The following is a 17,486-nucleotide window of genomic DNA, read 5'->3' on the forward strand; positions in this document are numbered from 1 at the left end:
AATTTTAACAAATACAAATGAGAAGTGGGGGGTGGGGAGGGAGGGGGGAAAACAAGCCTACTCTTTCCTCAGTGATTCTCCAAGTGTGCCTACAGACACACTCATTCGTGTTCTAGTTAGAATGTGTCACAGCAGTACTGATTAATCGTTAAAGGTGAAGAAGTTAATTTAGACTTGATTAATTGAGTCTGCTCTTCATTCGAATTAGAAAGCTCCAGCATCACCTTGCCATCATGTGTATAAAGCCCCCTCATTTCAAAATGGCCAGAGACGCTTTATCTAAACCTCATCAAATGAGCTTTAGATAAGGCATCCCACAGCCATTCTGAAATGAACAGGGGCCCAATAAATGTGACAGTGAGCCATTTTAATTAGAGCAGCTGTCCAGGAGCCACTCTAAATAAAATGCCCACCCTCTGAGCACATGTGTAGCAGCCATGAAGAGCAGGTACAGAAAGGACCATACAAAGTGATATTTCATGTTATTCTAGTTAAATTGCCAATTTAACTGAAAATAGTTGGATATCAACTAACTTCCAAGAGAAGCAGAGAGCTAATAAATGGATGAAATGCTCGGTCTGTGGCCAGCAGGCCATATTTTTGTAGGTTCTTTAGAAAGCAAGTATGAATTCCTGATATGTAAGCTGGGGGCGAAGTATGAATTCCAGGTTGCAAGTTGGGGGGGTGGGGAGGGATACTGAGACCAAGATAAATATTTCTACTCTTAGTAGCAGAATTAGGTAAGACAATGATGCCTTTAAAATCTGAGCAAGACAAAGGACAGATCTTCATGACTGAGTTCCACAAACAAGTTTTGATTGCTATTTATCCATTTTGAAATCAATAATGCTTTTTCACCTTGCTGTCAAAGTGTTTCATTAGAAACAGATCCTATTAAAGATAAGTAGTAAACAGGCCTTAACAATTGCTCTCTCCAACTTTGCAGAGAAAAAATAAACTGCAGCTTCTGGATTATATTTTGATAATTTATTAGACAACTAATATAGTCCGAGTAAAAAAGCACAGTCTAAGCTATTAAACATCTTCTGCTATCCTGAAAAAAGCTTGTGGAGTGTACAAATCTCTAGTGAAATACTTTGTTTTGCACCAAATCCTTAAGTGCTCATGATCTCATACAAAAACCCCATACACTTTCTTCCATGAAAACCATCCCACCTTTCAGTTTCAATTCAAATTCAAAGTTGATAATGCTAGAAAGAAATTCAGAGACTTGATTAATAGATATCTAATTAAACACTTTTATGAACTGGTATCTTTGGTCCAGACAAATAATAGCATACATAGTTGAACACACGAGACACCAAGTGTACTTCATTAACATGCACAATTTCTTCATAATCTGTTGAAGGAAAAATCCAGTTAAAAGAAAGGATGCTAATTTTCCACATCCTGAGGAAGTGTAGCAATAATCTGACTTACAATAGCAGTTATGGTTCGACTACCAGGGCCACAAGTATTTCCTAATTAGGACATTTCACCCCCCCCCCCCCCCCCCATCACCCTGTTCTGCCAGGAGCACATTCATAAACTTGTTCCAATAACTTGTTTGCACCTATTACTACTTAGATACTTGCATATTCACTACCATGTAGATGTTGACAAATGGTCAAAAATAAAAATTGTAACATGATGTAGAAATTAGACACTTACCTTGGCTTTTCTAGCTCTGCTTTTATTTCATCTGGGGAAAAAAGGAAAGAAAGAATAATGAAGGTGCTGCAGCACCCCATGGAAAGCATGATGCTTCCAGAAGTATCAACAGAGACTTCATCACCTTGCTGAAAGTGGTATCAATTTAACATCCCAATATGATTATTTTTATTAGTGTAGCATTTGGATCTAATCGTGGACCATAACTCCACTGAGTTGCTACTATTAGCCATATTAGTTCCAGTTACAAAGTTAAGTCCAAATGATAGGCAATTCACTTCATAGTTACTCTTTGCAACCCCCAATGGACAATGCCAGTTACATAAGCAAATAAATTTTCCTCATTCTCAGAAGTGTCATTATGCAAATGACAGTAAAACAGGAGATGAGAAAACTGCTGAGACACCTGCAGGACTCAAATACTATGATTATGATTTTACTATTAGCAGCCAGCAGATATTACCTGTTGGTAGACTTTGAAACACACCATCCACATTGAGTAACAAAGCCTATGTAGAACAGCAAATATTTTTCTCCCGAGTCGCTCTTAAGTTCAAGTGCAGATACTATATACTGGGCCACTTGGCCCACAATGTAATTCAAGAACACATGGCAACTGCAATGCCTCTCTGTGGCATCTACAGTTGGTTAGAGTTTGATGAGAGTTTGACTTGCCAAGCAAAGCTCTCAAAGTACTTTGAACAGGTTGAACCTCTTCCATGCTTCATTAAACAGCAGTCCCATTTTTAAAGAAAAATACAATGGCATTTCTTAAAATATTGGAACGTCATCTCCCAACTTTGTTTTTGTGGAGTTTATGCAAGTTTCTCAGCAATGCCAAAATAGTTAGTTAACAAATACTTCCACTCTCATTCCAATTCCTTTCAAATCAAACCCTCAAGGCTCACTAGGCCTCCCGAGAATTTGATCCACTACTGGACTTCACCTGAAGAAAAATTTAAAAGGATTTCTCCCACTTTCTAGGAAATGCTAGCGCAAACAAAACACAGGCAATAAGACCCATCTAGCTGATCTAGTCTAACATTTTCTATTGCTATTAGCAGCATAAGACAAGGACAGAATGCACATGGGGTGCATCTACACCAGATACTTTACTGTGCAGTAGTCTACTGAGCAGCAAAGCACAGCATCTACATGTACTCATATTTACTGTGCAGTAAAATTAGTCTACTGTGCAATTAGCTACTATTCTAATATTATAAAAGCCTTAGTCTGTCTGTCTGTCTGTCCATAATGCTTTATTTGCACTCCAACTGACTGACAACCAAACAACCAGAGTGCTCCAAGAGTGTTCAGACAGGAGATGGTGTGGCAGAGTGCTGCCATGATGGCGGGGACACAGGGGATAGAGTAGGGGTGGGGAGACAGCCAGGCCAACACAGCTGGCCTGCTACCCCTCTACTCACTGCAGGCAGTGGCAATGGAGCAGGAGGGAGGGGAGGAGCAGGCCCATTCCCCTGCACTCCCCCAACTGGATGAGAAGCAAGGGAAGGGCCTGACATGTTGGGGGGGGGGGGAGGGGGGGAGGGAGCAGCAAGCGAGGAGACACCAGGCCCTGACAAAATCTGACAGGGAGGGAGAGGGCATGAGGGGGCATGGTGGTAGCACCCCACCACTGCTGCTGCTGCCATGCCCCAACAACAGCCCCAAAGGGGGTGGGGGGTGGGGGGGCAGAATGGGCCCAACTCTGAAGCTGCAGGGGTGAGGGTGAGGGAAGCGGCCCCCCCCGCCTGTCAATCTTGATGGACAATTGGCTAGTCCATAAAAACAGGTAGTAAAATTAACTGTGCAGTAGATACTGAGCAGGAAAACACATGTAGATGCTGTCCAGGAACAAATCTGCTCCTAGTCAGACCAGCCACCAAGGAGCCACAGGGGATAGGGAACCCTCAGTCCTGGGGCTGCTCATTTCCCCAGTTCCCCACAGGAGCTAATCAGCAAGACTGGAGAGCTCTCTGTCCCCTGTCCCAGCTCCTCTGCAGAGTTGACTAATCTGGGGGACAAGCGAGGACTGAACTCTCCACACAGCCTGGCAGGGACATGCCCCAGAACGGGACAGTTTCTGGACAGCCCCAGGCTGCACTGCAAAGCCCCACTGGGCATGGGGCTTATCCCCAAGTGCCGGGGGCAGGAGAGCTCTGCAGCAGCTGTCTCCTGGCCTTGTGCATATCACGACCCCTCCCAATGTGTATGGGGTTAGGAGACAGCTGCTGCTACCCCTGGCAGACCTCCTGCCAGCCCCTGGGCTAGCACCCAGGAGGAGCTTGGAGCTCCCCCTGGCTGCTGCAAGGGGGCAGAGCAGGGCAGGAGCAGCCCTGTACCAGGCTTCTCCCATTGTGAACAAATCTGCTCCCAGGTAGGCTTACTGCACAGTCTTTTTACTGTGCAGTAAGCCTACTTTGGATTAATAACACATGTAGATACACCCACAGAATCTTATTGTATAAGCAGCTCAGTTTGTACAGCTAGACAGGGAGCCCACTGCCTGGTAGAGTAAGTCAGCATTTTAGATGATGGCTTGTTCCTTACATGTATATATATAGCCTTTGAATATCCTTTTTATTCAAAATAAATGAGAACTTATCACAGAATGCCCAAGAAGTAGATCAGTGAGTTAGTGCTATTGTCATTTGTAAAATGCGAAAGCAGCGTGAAAAAGCAATTTATATAAGAACAATCAGTAAGTAACAGGGGTATATTTGAGATTAGAGACCCTCTATTCCCAAGTGCCAACAGGGTACATGTGCAGCAGAGCTCACCCCACCCAGGCAGTAGGGTGCAGGTGTGATCTGTGTCCCTCCCTCCCCTCTGGCCTGCAGCTGGCCCCACACCACTCCGCATGAGACCAAGCCTCACCTGCTCCTGCCTGCAGCAGCCTACACCATCCTCCCATCCACACCTGCCCCAGATCCACTGATGGCACTGCCCTGGGCCAGTATGCAGTTTCCTGGCGGGGCTGCACCCACTGCTTCTGCAGTCATCTGGGTACTGCTCGGCTCCCCCCAACCTCCAGCAGCTCCTCCTCCTCCTGCTGCACCCCTCCAGGCAGCAGGCAACACAGGAAAGCAGTGGTGGCCGTGGGGACACGTGCAAGGCACTACATGCCTAAGCAAAGCACCACAGGGGCAGTCACAGGCTAGATACAATCAATTGGCAGGCCAGATCTGACCCGTAGGCCATATTTTGCCCACCCCTGAATTAGAATCTGTATTCATGGTGACTCTGAAAAATGAAACAGGTTACTAAAATGCAAATTAAACGTCCAGTTCATCACAAAAGAACTTGACGCAATCATCTAAAATGCCTTCCTTTCAACTGTTTGAAAATTACTGTTTTCTTTTTATATACAGTTAACTAAAGTCAAGGATTAAACACTCGCTGAAACCATCATGCCTGGAAATGAGTTGTTCAAGTCTCTCTAACACAATGAGACTTCTCTCATACTGGCCACTGCCCGTCATGAATGATGGATTTCAAAGGAGTATTTACATGGCCGGTGCCGAAGGGTGGCCCCGCCCATTCTGTTGCCCCTCACTGGCAAGCCACAGGTCCCCCAGCCCAGCTGCTGCCCCTCACTCCCAACCCACTGACCCCAGCCCTGCCAGTGCCTCTTACTCACCAAACTGCAGTACCTTGGCCCCCTGGGCCATGATAGTGCCCCTCACTTCCAGCCTGCAGCCCCTCCTCCCTGTCCCTGCTGGTGCCCCCTCGCTCCCGACCCACAGCCCCGTGATGCTGCCAGTGACCTGCATTCCCAACCCACAGTCCCCCACCCCCACCTCAGTGCCTCTCAGTCCCCGTCCTGCCTGACCAGGAGCACGGTGGCTTCAATTCACACAGGCAGTGGTGGAGCATGTCCAGCCCCAGTGCAGGCTGAGGGAAGGAGGGGAGGCTTGTGCCACTCCCGCCCTGGGATAGGGCTGCAGTGCCCTGCAAGGCAGCCAGGCCACAGCCCCTCTCCCTCTTCCCTGCTCCTTGTCCCCCCTCCCCAGGCAGTGGCTGCTCAGCCCCTAGAGTACAGGCACTGGCACCTGTGCTGCCCCCGTTGGCCCTCACCCCTTTCCCCCCCCGCTGGAAAACAAGCAACCCTCCCCGCCCCCCTGACTTGTCACAGCTGCAGCCGCTGCTCCCCCTGCCCTGACCACATATCTGGGATTTTGCTGTGCTGCAGGGGTGGGAGCCAGGGAAGGCGATCGGAGGCAGCAGGGAGCACCGCATGGCTGCAAGCATGTCCCTGTGTGCTCCCTGCTGCCTTCCATTGCCCTCCCCCTGCTCCTACTCCCAGAGCAAAGGGAAATCCCGGACATCTGGGCAGATTAAAAAAAAACCCACCTGGACAGTGATCAGGGGGCTTAAAAAAAGCAGGGAGTCTTAAAAAGAGCCTCTGTGGAGGTGGGATGGAAGGAGCTGCCGCACTGGAGGTTGCAGGAGGCAGTGGCGGCCACGGAGGGCTCCTGTTTGAACTCAGCTGGCCCCACCCACCCACCCAGCCAAATCAACACATGCACAGTTGGGCAAAAGCATTACGGACAGACAGACTAAGGCTTTTATTATATTAGATGTTTTTCGCTAGCTGATACTTGGCTCACAAATAGGATGGAATACAAGCCTTCCATTGTTCAAACCATGTTTGATCTCAGCTTTGCCTCCCCTGCTCAACTGCCTTATCTTGCATATAATCACTTTTGTTTAAAAGGATAAGAGTTGTGGGCTTACTCCACCCTCCCCTCCCCCAAAACACTGCTGCAGGTAACAGAAAAGAATTATTTGCTGACTGATGAAAATGACATTTCTAACTGAATAGTACTGGCCTTTGCTACTTCCTTTGTTGTTAGAGAAAGCTGCTACAAACACCACCTCAGTCCTGACTCTTCCAAGCTCAATATTAACCCTGTTATGAATTCCTTTGTGGAATATAACTAAGAAAGGAAAAGGTAAATCATGGGAAATCATTTGCAAGAAGTATAAAGGAAGCCAAAGAACAGAGGCTAAACAAGCAGTAGAGTCAAATGTTTTATGAACAAAAGTATTAAGATCCTTAGTTCTGGGATTTAGATGCCACAATAAGGAAATCTAGATAGAGGAGGCATAATTATGCAGGCAAAGCTACACTAAGAGCATGCCACAAATTTTTCTGGCAGCTAAATCATGGAAAAGTATCTAACAAATTACTGATCAAGCACCTGTTTCACTCATCTTTATGCTGGTCTAAATCTTTATTATTGGCCAGTTGTTTGTGCATATGGGGACAGAATGCTTAAAACACTTGCACAGGCTTTATTAGTACAGTATACCAAAGCCAAAGAGAGAGACTTGGCAAAGAAAAGTAGTATTCAAGCTATGCCCACAATCCCAGGACCTGGATTTCTAAAGCAATGACACAAGTTAACGTTAACATTTCAATTAAGCTTTGGCTCCAGAATTCATGCCCTCTTGAAGCGACACGTATTTTCACACTTCTCTGAGATGGGTCTGTTATGAGCAGATTCAGGCAATCTGCCCTGAGACATATTCAAGTGGTTCTCTTTTTCCCCATCAGGACCAGAAATTTTTTAATTAAAAAAGGAAAAAAGTTTTGATTTAGCAAAACCAAAAAGAAATGCTAGTGCTATGCACCAGCTGTTTGACCACAACTTTTTATTAATTTTTATTATCAACATGCTTCATGCTTCTATTTATAACATTTTATTAATAGTGTCACTTGTATTCCTAGTGCACAAAAGTATATTGTATTTAGATTAATTACTGCACTCTCCCCTCTGCCCCCAGCATTCAAGTATGACAAATATACTGAGAGATGCAGAGAACAGTCACTAAAACTACTCTGTTTTTACATTTCAGGGGCATCATATTAAAGCTATCCACTCGTAGGTAGGGACCTAATGAAACTGTGATTTTGTGGAAATTGCAAAAAAAAAAACCAAAAAAAAAAAAACCAGACCAAAAACCAAAAAAACCCTGACTAAAAATAAAAAGCTAGCTCCCCAAAGTAAGCCAGCAGTCCCCATGGTACTACAGCCTAGCCATGTAACACATTTGGGGGGGGGGGGGGGGGGGGGGCGACACCAAAGGGAAGCCCAAGATGACTATCACCCCTACCCCTCACTGCTGATTGGCTGAGAATGCTGCCTGTTTTGCGGTCCTGCCCCTCTCTACCAATGGGTGACGGGGACAAATGACAGACAGTCCTTGCAACCAATTAGTGTCAAGGGGTGGGGCCACTGAGGCCCCTTGGCCGGGGAGGGTGTGGCAGGCCAGTAAGGGGCGCTCCTGCGTTGAGCCGCCCACCCCTCACTGCGCCCGACCACCTTCCAGGCTCCAAGTGCCTCCCGGGGGTGCCACACGTCTGGCCCACCCCTTCCCTGGAGCACACCCGCTAGCCTGGGGTGTCTGCTGCCACCATCCAAGGCTCTGGACTCGATTCTGGCTCTGCGCACCTTGGAAAACACAGGCTTGATTGTCCAATGGGTACTGGACCCAATACCAGCACTTGGGGCACTTCCCCAAGTCTGGGGCTTATTAGGAAAGTCTCCCTTAGTCCACAGACCTAAGGGGCCTCCTCGGCATAATTTAGACCCACCCCTCAATAAGTCTCCCACACCGGTCACAAGGAGAACTTTATTGATTCGGGGGTAGGGCGGAAACAGGGTAAAAGGTAGAGCAGTATCATAGGAATATCAAAGGAATCCCATAGAGCAAACCCGTGTGGCTGATGGTAGACTTTTAAACACGCAGCTGAGTTACTGTAAACTAAATAACTAGCCTGATCTCGAGTAGCTTACTCACTCGCATCATCCGGAGGTGGTTGGAGTTTCCCTCTGGAGGCAAGGCACTCTGAGCATGCGGTTATGAGGAGAGAGCCAGTTTCAGATTCACCTGGATGCCTGCATGGCTAATGGCTTCTCTTCTTCCTGGCCCAGGCCTTTAAATAACCTCTCTGACCTCAGCAGCCCAGTCCAGTGGAAGCTGCCAGTGCTGGCCACTAGCCAACCAATTTAGAAAGCATCACTGGCTACCTGGGCCTGGGCTGGGCTTTTCCCCCCCTCTCCCCAGGTGACCAGAGCATCCACACGTGAGGCACTGGGATTTTGTCATGTAGGCAGGGAGGGAGATCCCCGCCCCGAGGGATTCAACACCAGCCTCTCCCGCTGGCAGAGACAAATCTCTGGAGAGGGGCACAGACGGTGGCATTTCTGCCACAGGGGGCACCACAATCAGCCTGTGAAAATGATGGCCAGCCCCACGATATCATCCAGGCACCTCCTTGAGTTGGGTTGACCCTTACTCTTAAGGTTATACTCAGCAATCACCTTTTCCCCGCTTCCCTTCTCCATGCCCCTACCCCCACTCAATCAGCTACAGACACTTTGACAAAACTAATTTCTGCCAGGAAGTGATGAAAGTCAATCCCTCCAAACCTACTGCCAATACCACTGCATAGAAAAAGGCTTTTCCTTGCTTGGACACCTCAAAAATCTTTCTGTAGTCTGTATCAGGCCAAGCCGTACTCTAGAGACATTTCAGTCACAAGAAACTAGATCAGAGCAACATTCAAACAAAAGTTTCTAGTGGAAAAGTAACTTATTTTAGAATTTTTTCCCTAAAAAGAAATCGAAAAAGATACCTGCCAAAGAACTGGATTTTCTGCTAAAAGTTTAAACACTTAAAATAAAAATGTACAATTTATAATAGTTGTTGATTTATTGAGAAGCATTTAGAAGAGAAAGTTAAGAGAACTTCAAAGCTCTGTTATTATATAAACTGAAAAGGACTAGTGAATGTTAATTTTTGCATTCAAGTGTCTGCTTCTTCGAGGCATACAGAAGGCCATACATAGAAACTAAGATTTTTTTTTGCCTGTTCTTATTCTTCAAACAGTATGTTTAAGATGGAAAATTCTTAAGAATCTCGGCCTTGCAGAGACTTGGCTAGGATTAATGTGTGCCCTTGATACTGCAATAATCTCTTTGACTTTTTTTTTTTTTTGCGGAGAATTTCTGCTACTCATTAGTCTTGCTGTAGTATGAACTGTTCCTGCCAGTCTCCACTCTCTTTTTAAATGACAAAAAGTACCTTTCATGTTGGAGCCCCAAAGACATTAGCCTCCAAATCCTACATTACTCAACAACAGCTTTCTAGCTAAGATCTGGATGAGTTTCCCCAGTGTTTTAGAACTGGGGTTCCCCAACCTCTTTATGCTGTGGACCGGCAAATTGTGGACTGGAAGCGACAGGCATACTGTGAGCAGGCACCCAACCCTTTTTTATACTCAGTATAAAAAAAGGGTTGGCTGCTGGTCCACAGTATGCCAGTCACTTCCGAATTTCCGGTCTGGCAGCCAACCCTCCTGCAGACTGGCAGCCAACCCTTCGCGGTCCGAGGGTTAGAAACCCCTATTTTAGAAAAAGGTTTCCCAAACTGCTGATCTACCAAGGCCTACCCCACAAATGAATAGTATGGTTTTTGACAATATACCTCCTTGGAAACTGAAGAAGAGTGAGCCATGTATGTACACAACAATTTTAAAGCTTCATACACAAATAACTCAGTGTACGTAGCAAGATAGAGAAATTGTTGCCAAACCACATCACCACAATGTCCACGGGACTTGCCAGCAGTTAAATTAGCCACAGTCAAATTCCAAAAGGGGAAAGCCGTGCTTTTCTAACTTGTAACTGCCATTCTCATTCTTATGCTCATATATCCAGGGGCAGCACAAGTTCCTTGCACAGCTCTGGGTCCACAATATTGTGGAGATGGGTATGTCCACATACCCATCTCCACAATATACTGTCCCTGCTTTGGCTGTAGGTCATTTCTAGAACAGCTGTTGAACCAAAAGCATTTCAATCACTATAAGAGACTGCATCTATTCACAACAGCATCTTTTCCCGCAGCTCCTTCTGCAGTTGGTGCATTCCCTGTTCAATCTCATGCCTTCACATTCTCTAGGTAACAACCTCAGCTGGAATACCTAACATGGCCTTTAGCAACTTCTTGCACTGCCTCTCAACAAAGCCATAGCTATATGAAAGCTGCCACAGAAACAGCATGTCACTGAGCTGTGGAGGATCCATACTGTGACTGCACTTGGGCTGCAGACTAAGTATCAAATGCAAAGTGTGACTGGCTGCACTAGCTGACTTGCGAGAACCCTCAAAGTCAAACCTCTACATTCATAATCTCCAGGAGAAAATAAAGTTCTCCCATACAATGCATCACTGCAAGCTGTGCAGCTTTAAACAGAAAATCAAGCAATGCACCTCTAAAGAAAAAGTCTTTAAAACACAGCAAAACTACGGTGTGCTTGCTGGTCTGTAACAGTCACATTTTCAGGTTTCCATGAATCAAAAAAAGCTTAACACAAAGATAAGTCTGTAGAGCAAACAACACCTTACCAGCCCTCTTGAGAAACCTACTGGTAGTGATGCAAGACCCTCTCTTTGCCAACATGACACACCTTGCTGGCTCCAATTTCCACAACAGATGCTGGCCAAGAGGCCGTAACATTTGTCTTCACTAGGAAAAAGGTATTATTAAAAAAAACAAACCCCAAAACAACCCATCTGCTGTCTACACTGAATGCTAGGTAGACATCTCCAAGAAGTCAGAGCTTAAGACTGGGGTTTTGTTTTAACAGGCTACCTAACTGGATTGTGAATTTTAGTACAGATGTTACACACTGCAATTTCTTATTCAAGGATGCCACAGAAGGTTATACAGGACAGGTAGCAAGTGTGTGTCCTGGCTAATCTGATTTTATAAAAGGTTTACCTTAGCACATGTTAACAGAAGCCTTAAACATCAAATATAAAATACCTACTGTTTCCTCCATTGGCAAAGATCACGCTACTTGGCTGTCATTTAAAACACCCGGACAGGGTTTTTCCACTTGCCACAGAAAAATGCGGTAAAACCTGGATTTTCTCCTTTAAAGGAGAAAACCATGGGGAAGTGGTGGGTTTCCCCTTCCAGGCTGGCAGAATTCCAGCCTGAAAGGGGCTGCAGGGAATGGGAGGCCCCCATACTGAGGGAGGGAGTTGGGCAGGGCTAGTGCCCAGTTGCTGTGGGGCCCGGGGCCACGCACAGGCATAGGGCCTGGGCAGGGAGTGGGACAGACATGGCAGCTCATCTGGGGTGGGGTGGGGAGGAAGGGCATGGTTCCCTGCTGCAGCATGCACTCTGGAGGGGGGCACACGTCCCCAGATTTGTGCACAGGGCAGAGTCAGGTACGGGCTACCCACTGTGGGACTGGGGATCCCCACCTTCCTGTCCTCACCCTAGGGTCTCTACAGCCCAGCAGGCAGGACCTAGTACAGTGGCAGCAGCACGGATGACAGAGTGGAATTGTGCCCTCACTGCTGCTGGGCAGGCAAGGGGTCCTTCATCGTGGCGGTGTGGGGCTCCCAGCGGCAGCAATGAGCTTCCTTGCCTAGCCCCACTCTGCTCTGCCATGCTGTGCCAGGTCCTGCCTGCTTCACTACAAGGGCCCTTGGGGGAGGGCAGCAGGGCAGGGAGCCCAAGCCTGCAGCAGGTAGCCTGCACCCGCCTCCCCTATAACCCTGGCTCTGCTCTGGCTGGGTCGCTCGTGGGGGAGGAAAATCAATCTCTGCACGGTGCTCTGCCACAACAGCTGCTGCTTCCCACAGGTGGCAGCTGGAGCTCAGGCACTGCTGCAGAGGGCTGCAGACCTGGGTCCCTGGCCCCATATCTCCAGCAGGTGGGGGTCCCCTCCAGCAGGGCTGGAGGCTGTGGCTTGGAAGTGAGGGGCAGTAACATGGGCAGGGCACTGGTATGTCAGGGCTGCTCAGCACCACAAAGCAGTGGCAGGAGACAGTTGCAGCTGGACCCACATCCTGGTGAGTGAAGGAGGCAGGGGAAGCTCTGATGTTCCATGATAAAAAAACCCAAAATGAAATGCTAAAATTTACAGGTATTTAGAATTTATTTTATTACGGAGACTGAGGCACTGGTAGGCATCCAGTTGCTTTAAAAATTGTAAATATATCAATAAAACATTGTGTTCAACTGATACCTATATATATTAGTGATGTTTCATTTTAATCGTGGATTTGTGGGTTTTTAATCAGAGAAAACCAGGATCCACGGAGAAGATTATCACAGCCTGTTGCCAAGTATCACTTCAACCAGAGGTATGACTGGCTTTGCATCCACCCTAACTGCCGTCATATGTTTTCTCTATGTCTCTTTGTAACTCTTCAGGAGTCTCATATCTAGAGTATGTTTATCAAACAACTATTTATATAGAAAGTACTAGGTACTTGTCTATTGAAAATTGGTTTTCCTATGTACACTGTTCCCTAGAGCACAACAGAAAGCCTCCTCTGTTTAAAAGCTCCATTTCTCCCAGTCTCTCCTGGGATTTACTGGCACTATGAGTACAAGCTGCAACTATTACATCCACCACTGAAGCAAAAGGTGGAATGAAGAAATCTATTCAAACTCCATTTATTCTAACCCAATGCTCTATGCCTCAGACTTTGAAAAGTCTACAGGAACTAATTGTGTTACTGGGCATAGCAAGCAAAACATTTCACATGCCTTAGACACTCCCTTTCATTCCTCTCTGGCCTTTTTTTAAATATATGATTTGTTTCTCATTCCCTTCATGGAATTTATGCTAGACATCAGTAGTTCTGCAGTCCCTAAAAAAAATATATTAGCCTGAGTTTAACTGGGGACAGTAGGAATTTTGTCAGAAAAGCCAGAAAATTCTTTAAATTACAGAGAAATAGTACCTCCACTTCTGAATAAGAGTAACTACAACATTAATTGTAATGTAGCAATTCATTTGAATTTCCATCCTCTCATCAGCAGACTAATGTTATATTTACTTTTTGTTGTTTCAGAATTTCAGATAAGTATTATTCCCATTAGATTTTCACCAATATAACAAGGAACAGGGGCAAGAGGAGGTTTTTGGGGCCTTTCTGTAGGTTTTTGTAGTGTATCTACAGGATTTCTTAATTCCCGAGATATATGAAGCTCAGATAGATATAACTGGCAGAATAATTTAGTGTTACGGGACCAGCCAAGCATGATCAAGCTCCCCTTTGCCCCAATGCCAAATCAATTTAATATGACACATTACTTGGTCAAATCTTCTAAAACTGTCCATTGATTTTAAGAGTGGCAATGGAATTTAAAAGTTCATTTGAATTGAGCCCATATATAAACACAAGAGTTACAGAAGTGTGGTCTTAAAATTAGATATTAGAATAAGTTATTTATTTTAGTGCTAAATGGTTCTAACTTATTACATAATTCATATCTACTCATTTAACATGGAGAGGTTCTGTCAGGTGCTTAATAAGGAATTAAGAGCAAATGAACAGAGGGCCTGGACCTCCCCACTTATTTAGGATGGGGACCAACCCTAGGTGCACCATGTATTTCAATCATATGGGTAGCACAAGTGACATCTATAAAAGTGTTTTGTAACCTCACTTACAAATTTGTAGGTTAGCATACCAGTAATTCATCTAACTGAAGAAACCTTCATTTATTTAACAATTTACTACTATAATAAATGGAATTTAGAATAATTATACTCCAGCTTGTTTGTTGCAGATGCCATAACTGACAAAAAAGGAAAAGAAGAAAGTTAAACAAAAGCACTGTAGGAAAGACACAGGAGGTAAGAGTAGCAACATAGCTCAGGCCTCAGCTGGAACACGGAGTCATTCTGAGCAGTATGTCTTAAGAAGGATATAGACAACCTGGAGTGGGTCCAGAAATGAGCAATGAAGACTAAAAAGAGGCTGAAAAGCAAGCTGGAAATCGAATGGAAGCAGGTATGTTTAATTTGAAGAACAGTTACCACAAGTTGGTGAGGAGGGCACGCCATATCAGTTTTCAAATATTTGGAAGGCTGCTGTAAAGGAAAGAGAAACATTTTTCCCTTGCCATAGAGAGATGCAACAACTGATCTGAAGTGCAGCAGAAAAACTTTAGAATACAACTCAGGGAAAACTTCCTTAGTGTCAAAACAGTAAGACAATGGAACAGGTTACCCAAGTTTTCATGAGAGGGATGGACAAGTTTTCATGAGTCTGACTGGGATGGTTTAGGAAGATCACATCCTGTTTTTGTGCAGGGGATTAGACTAGATGACTCAAGTATATATTTCAGCTTCATGATACCTGTCACCACTATCTTCTTCTCCCTCACACATCCACATCAACACTTTGAATCCTTTTATATCACCCTCACTGGATTCTCAGCAAGAGGAATTGCATTAATTATATTAAATAAACCCATCATCTTCAACCACAAATTTATCTTTACACTTTTTTTTTTTTTAATTTTGCAGTTTAATAAAAGAAAAGAAAAAACACACCCGCACAATTTTACTATTTATTCATTAGCAGAACCATCCCAGTGAAAGAGAAAACAAATAATTTAAGGTAACATTGGTTGATTTCATGAGAGGATTTCAGTTTTCTGTTTTATCTCAAAAGCTACAAATAAGAAAGCAATGAGAATAGTGAGAAACCAAAACCCACATGCTTACCAGTAGGCAGCAAGTATGTTAATCAATATAAATTAAATAGGATTAAACTTTAAAAAAAAGGAATAATGCTAATTATGACATCTCATATATATACGGACACGTGTTCTTATCTCAAGAACTCCCTTCGTTCTTTCCTCCGCACTCTGTCTTTTACACATTATTATTTAGTCCTGTCACAAGGTCCAAGAACACATCTATCTGGGCGCACAGATGCAGCTGCTGGATGGAAGCCCTAGATTATGAATTCTTCAGGGCAGAGATCTTTTCTGTGTATTGGACAGCACAGGGCCCTTTTCCTAATTTAGTGCTCAGGCCATATATATAAATCAAAATTACCACATTACTGTAAGTATGTATAACCCCTTATATATACTTCTTCTCATACTGTCATTGCAATTAACACCTAGTATTGTTGTACAAGGGTGGGGGAGAAGTAGCAGAAGCCAGCATCACTATTTCTGTCTGTTTACATTTAACAGGACTTTGTATCCTGCTAAATGTAAAGTTTCACTCTTCCCTGCCTACTCAGTTAGTCCTTTCCTCCCTTTTGGGTCTTTTGCACAGTAATAGGGAATACAAACTTTGAAAAAAAAAACAAAAACAGAAAAAACCCAACGACAAGGGTGCAAAAAACCTGTGCAGACACTCAAGTATCCAGTATGCAATACCGACTGCAATTTGATTTCAAGTTGATGTGATCCCTCAAAAATAGGAACACAACCAAAACTGCCGGGGACAGCTTTGGTTAGACGGCAAATGACTTTTGCAGGAAGACCATCAGCTCTAAAATAAAGCAGTGGGGACGCAGAAAGCAGCTGAGGTGCCCCCCCAAAGCTGACACCACACAAATGGCCACCTCCAAGTGCTGCCTGGCTGGAAGGACACGGCACATGTCAAAGCAGCAGCAGGATAGATAATGCTGCTGATCAAGTTGAGGAGCCAGCGACCACCCACTTCAGATCTGACTCGGGGGGGACACCAGGGTGGGAAGAGCCTAAGGACGATCTGCAGCATTTCCTCTCTCTGTGGAGATGCCTCCAGCCTGCTTCTGCTTCCCAGAGGTGTGTGGAGAGGAGCGAGCCCGCCCCCTCCTCTCCCCTCGCCGGGGATCCTCCCTGGGAGGTGCAGAGTCCAGGAGGATCCAACGTGGCAGCGCAGCCCGACCCCGCGGCGCAGGAGCCCGGCCCACCCCCGGCGCACTCACCCAGCGCCACCTGGCAGGCTCTCCGCAGCTGCCCGTGCGGCGGCCGCTTCGCCTCCTTCTCGGCCAGGATCTTCTCCAGCGCCCGGGACACGAACATGCTCTTGGTGCGCGTGTCCTGCTCCCGCGCCGGGGGCTGCATGGCCGCCGCCCCCCGCGGAACGGGCGACGCCGCGCTCACAGGCTACGGCCCATGATCCGGAAGAGACGCGGCTCCCTCAGCAGCGGCCGCAGCTCCAGGGACACGGCGCCGCCATATTGGAGCCGTCACGTGACTCTGACATCTCACTCCCCCCACCGCCTCCCAGATTGACCTCTGACCCCGCCGCCTCCGGCTGCCAATGGGGAGGGACAGAGGGGAGAGGGGCGGGGCTTGGTGTGGCGAGGGGAAGGGGAGGGGGAGCTCTGAGGTGGTGAGATAGACCTCTCCCATACACCTACACAGGCACACGTACACGTGCATACACACACACATAGGCACATGTACACACACACACTCGCACTCTTCTAACTGGCCTGGTCCTGTTGCCCCCAGGCTTCGGCCCAGTCAGGAGGCGCCGTCTTGGTGCTGACCGCTGGCGACAGCGTGGATGTGCCTAGGCCAAAACCCAGCACGGCTGCTTCACGGCAGTCCCCTCACGTGGACACGTGCAGGGGCCGTTGCATGTCAGGAGCGTGACGGGGTGAACCCCAGTCTCAAAGGCATGGAGGCAGCACGGTCTCTTAGCTTAGTCCCGTGAACGTGTCCTTTGGGTGCGTTGCCGTGAGGTTCGTTAGATCGGTAACCCGCTCGCTGCCGGGCAACATTGCCATGTGATGGAGGTTCTCATAAAATGCCTCAGCACATTTGGGAAAAAAAAAAAGAGGTTTTAATTTTTTCTTCCAGTTTTTTTTAATTCATCAAAATGAATCATTCTGATCTATTCCTACTCAAATAATTTTTTTTCCCCGTTCCCCCCCCCCCCTTTTCTCTCTCCTTAGCTTTCTTCTTTCCATTAGGAAAAAGAGAAAGAGAAATGGAAGGAAAAAGTAGGATAACTAAAGAAACCAAAACAGGGT

At 46.2% G+C, this 17,486-nt stretch overlaps 1 protein-coding gene across 4 annotated transcripts in view; it reads right to left on the reverse strand.

Moving 5' to 3' along the window:
* The window catches only part of ARFGEF2 (ADP ribosylation factor guanine nucleotide exchange factor 2), a 56,896-nt gene extending 40,195 nt beyond the window's left edge, over window positions 1-16,701 (reverse strand). For 3 of the 4 annotated variants that reach the window (XM_014609664.3, XM_019484534.2, XM_014609663.3), the window contains exons 1-2: window positions 16,431-16,698; window positions 1,672-1,702 (exon numbers count right to left, since the gene is read on the reverse strand). In XM_014609664.3, coding sequence (XP_014465150.1) covers window positions 1,672-1,702; window positions 16,431-16,569 — 170 coding nt within the window. In that variant the 5' untranslated portion in view covers window positions 16,570-16,698. Of the gene's footprint in view, window positions 1-1,671; window positions 1,703-16,430 lie in introns of all 4 variants that reach the window. The other variant, XM_014609665.3, reaches the window with a different exon arrangement.
* Between the last annotated feature and the right edge of the window lie 785 nt (window positions 16,702-17,486).

Source organism: Alligator mississippiensis, chromosome 9 (assembly GCF_030867095.1).
Source record: "Alligator mississippiensis isolate rAllMis1 chromosome 9, rAllMis1, whole genome shotgun sequence".
NCBI lineage: Eukaryota > Metazoa > Chordata > Crocodylia > Alligatoridae > Alligator > Alligator mississippiensis.